Source organism: Haplochromis burtoni, unplaced genomic scaffold (assembly GCF_018398535.1).
Source record: "Haplochromis burtoni strain Fernald_Lab_line unplaced genomic scaffold, NCSU_Asbu1 Contig_6, whole genome shotgun sequence".
NCBI lineage: Eukaryota > Metazoa > Chordata > Actinopteri > Cichliformes > Cichlidae > Haplochromis > Haplochromis burtoni.
Window position 1 is genome coordinate 705,545 of NW_024582367.1, and position 2,893 is coordinate 708,437.

At 38.7% G+C, this 2,893-nt stretch overlaps 1 protein-coding gene across 1 annotated transcript in view; it reads right to left on the reverse strand.

Annotated features, from left to right (window-relative positions):
- Positions 1–2,893, reverse strand: part of trim16 (tripartite motif containing 16) — a 10,258-nt gene that overhangs the window by 3,791 nt on the left and 3,574 nt on the right. The window contains exons 3-4 of the mRNA XM_005913808.3: positions 1,260–1,355; positions 679–912 (exon numbers count right to left, since the gene is read on the reverse strand). Coding sequence (XP_005913870.1) covers positions 679–912; positions 1,260–1,355 — 330 coding nt within the window. The remainder of the gene's footprint in view (positions 1–678; positions 913–1,259; positions 1,356–2,893) is intronic.

Below are 2,893 nucleotides of genomic sequence, written 5' to 3' on the forward strand. Positions count from 1 at the left end.
ACACACACACACACACACACACACACACACACACACACACACACACACACACACACTCAGAGAGAGAGAGAGAGAGAGAGAGAGAGAGAGAGAGAGAGAGAGAGAGAGAGAGAGCTCTCTATCTATATATATATACATACATAGATACACACATACATAGATACACACATACATAGATACACACACACACACACACACTTAAATAAATTTGAATTTTAACTGAGATGCCTGTTAAACAACAATATAGTTTATTCATAGACTTCATAAAGACTGTCTCACAAGTGCAGTTGTATGTGTCCAGTTGGAGGGGCCGAATATAATGCGAGTAAGCAAAATAGTGTATAAGTAGTGTACACGATGTGTTTTTAGTGGTCTTTATGAAGTTTTCTTCCTCTCTGATGCACCTGTCCCTCAGTCAGGTGTACAAAGATTTTGTACTATAAGTTTAACTCATAAACTTTTAATTTGAATTTCCAACAGTTCCATTAACATTGTTGCTGTTATCATTAGGTGAAAGGTGATATTCAAAAACTTGTTTCCTTTCACCTTGACATGAAAAGTAGGTTGAATCAAAACAAGCTCTGCTACCTTGAAACAAGCCTAAGGACAGATTTCTACAGCTTTTCTTCCATAAGCGGGACAAAGACTAGTTATGACACTGCTGTTTTGAATTTGTACCTGCAGGAAATCCACATCATTTTTGTTCTTGGAAATCTTCTCCATCTGCACCTGAGTCTTCTTCAGATCTGTGCACCTCTGCTCCAGGTGAACCCGAATGCCCTCGGCTTGCTGCAGTGCCTGCTTCTCCTCACCCTCCAAGATCTCCGTCACCTCCTTCTTGGCTCTCTCCACCACCGCTTGCAGCTCCTCAAACTGGCTCTCGATCACTGCTCGTACATCCTTCACAGATTGCTGTAAAATACTGCCTTTAGTTTCTCTTAGTGTAAACAGAGTTCACATTCTGACATAATAACTTTTAATTACTTTAAAAGTTACAGTAAGTAACATGTAGGGAACCTGGCAGAGCCACATAACTGCAGACTCACTGCAGGACTTCTTCATTACTCATTACTACTACATGAAAAATATGGATTTCCTCTCAAACCTCAGAGAAACCAGTTTGATTTGGGTGACTCTGAAATATCCAGGATTACAAACTGTTGAGTTCACAGGCCAGAAATAGCTGCAACCGACTCATTTTACTTAACTGTTGTGACTCTGTGTGACTCACAGTGAATCATTTCTAATGTTGTGTTTACCTCAATGGAGACTGTATTGAGCTGAAGTTTGTTGATGGCATTTTCTGCCGCCGTCATCGTCTTCATCATCTCATTCTGTTTCTCCCTCAGTTCGTTCTGTTAACAGAGCAAGAGTCAGTCAGCTTCCTCATAGAAAATATGTGTAGATGTTAATATCTAGATTGTTTCAGGGAAAACATTTGCTCTCTGGTTCCTTTTATTCTGAAAGGGTCCGATATCTGACCCTAGGCTTGTATATCTGTGGTTTTCTGTCAAGTCAGGTCTAAATTGCTCAGGCAGATCCAGGCAACTCTGAAGCAGAGCAGCTATTCTGATATTAACTCCTACAATTGTAGGCCCAGCGGGAAGCGCTACAAGCGTCTCTCTGAGTCAGCATGCAAGTGCAGGTTTGAAATGAATTAAAAAAAAATATATTTAATTTACTGCCAGGACAGGGATGTCCTACTTCCTGACTCATTTTTATATCACTTCCTGAAACACGACACCAAGTTACAAGTGTTAGTTAATTATTGTGTCAGGCAGATGATACTTTGTGTTATTAATGCTATTGGCTTATCCAACCAATAGCATTATTGAAAATAATATTTGGGAGCTTTTATGCCTGTGCACCAGCTTACACACTGATAACACGTGTGCCCAAATTGTGATGTTACATTACAGGTGGAGGATCATTTCATTTCCTAGTCCATGTTGCATTACATTTTTGTCCTACATAATCAACTTGGAAATAGTTGTCTCCGTATCATAGTGGCTGTTTAATATTAAAACTAATTAAAATTGATTCACATCAAGGTTCAGAGTCCTCAGCTGAAGCTGTCCCTGCTAACTCCGTGTTCATTTTAAAATCCCCACTTCCAGCTTGTATTGTTTTACACATGCTTTCCTCTGCTGTGGTACTTCTACAATATTTTATATATTTGTTGTCTATTTTGTTTGTGAAAGAGATGTGAAAATTAATAAAGATCATTTATACTATCTATTAACATGACTGCTGAGCAGTCTTCACAAAATCAGATCCGTGACTGCCTCAAGAGATCATTAATAAGAGTTTGATGTGTTATTTGTGACCAATTCAATGCTTTTGATTGTTTTCATTACTCCCTGACTACATCATGTCAAACATGACGAAACATTATTCTGATGAAGAAGTTAAGCAAAGGTGACCTTTTGTTTGGCACCATGACAAGTATCTGTCGTTATTAAGCGAAAAACAATCTTTGGAAATACTTCCAGTGGTTTAAGTTAGTCCCACTTTGATCCACACAATATTTGCTGAAAAGGTAGTTAAACATCTGAAGAGTCTTTTCTATAATCAGTAAACCCACAACTCCTACTGAGTTCTGTAAGACAAGAAAATGTTAAAACTGGTTTCATTGAATCATTTCAAACAAAATAATGTTTTAATGCTTTTCTTGTGCTGTAAAAAGGGACTGTCCTGCTCTCCCACTCCAGGAGGGTGGACAGCGGGATCAACCTAAACAGAAGTGACTTATATAATAATTCTCTATCGTTCAAATGTGGAACGAAAGCTCTGAAAAGGAAGAGGAAGCATTCATCATACCGTGCTTTCTGTTTTTCTTCTGTCCAGTGTGTGTGTGTGTGTGTGTGTGTGTGTGTGTGTGTGTGTGTGTGTG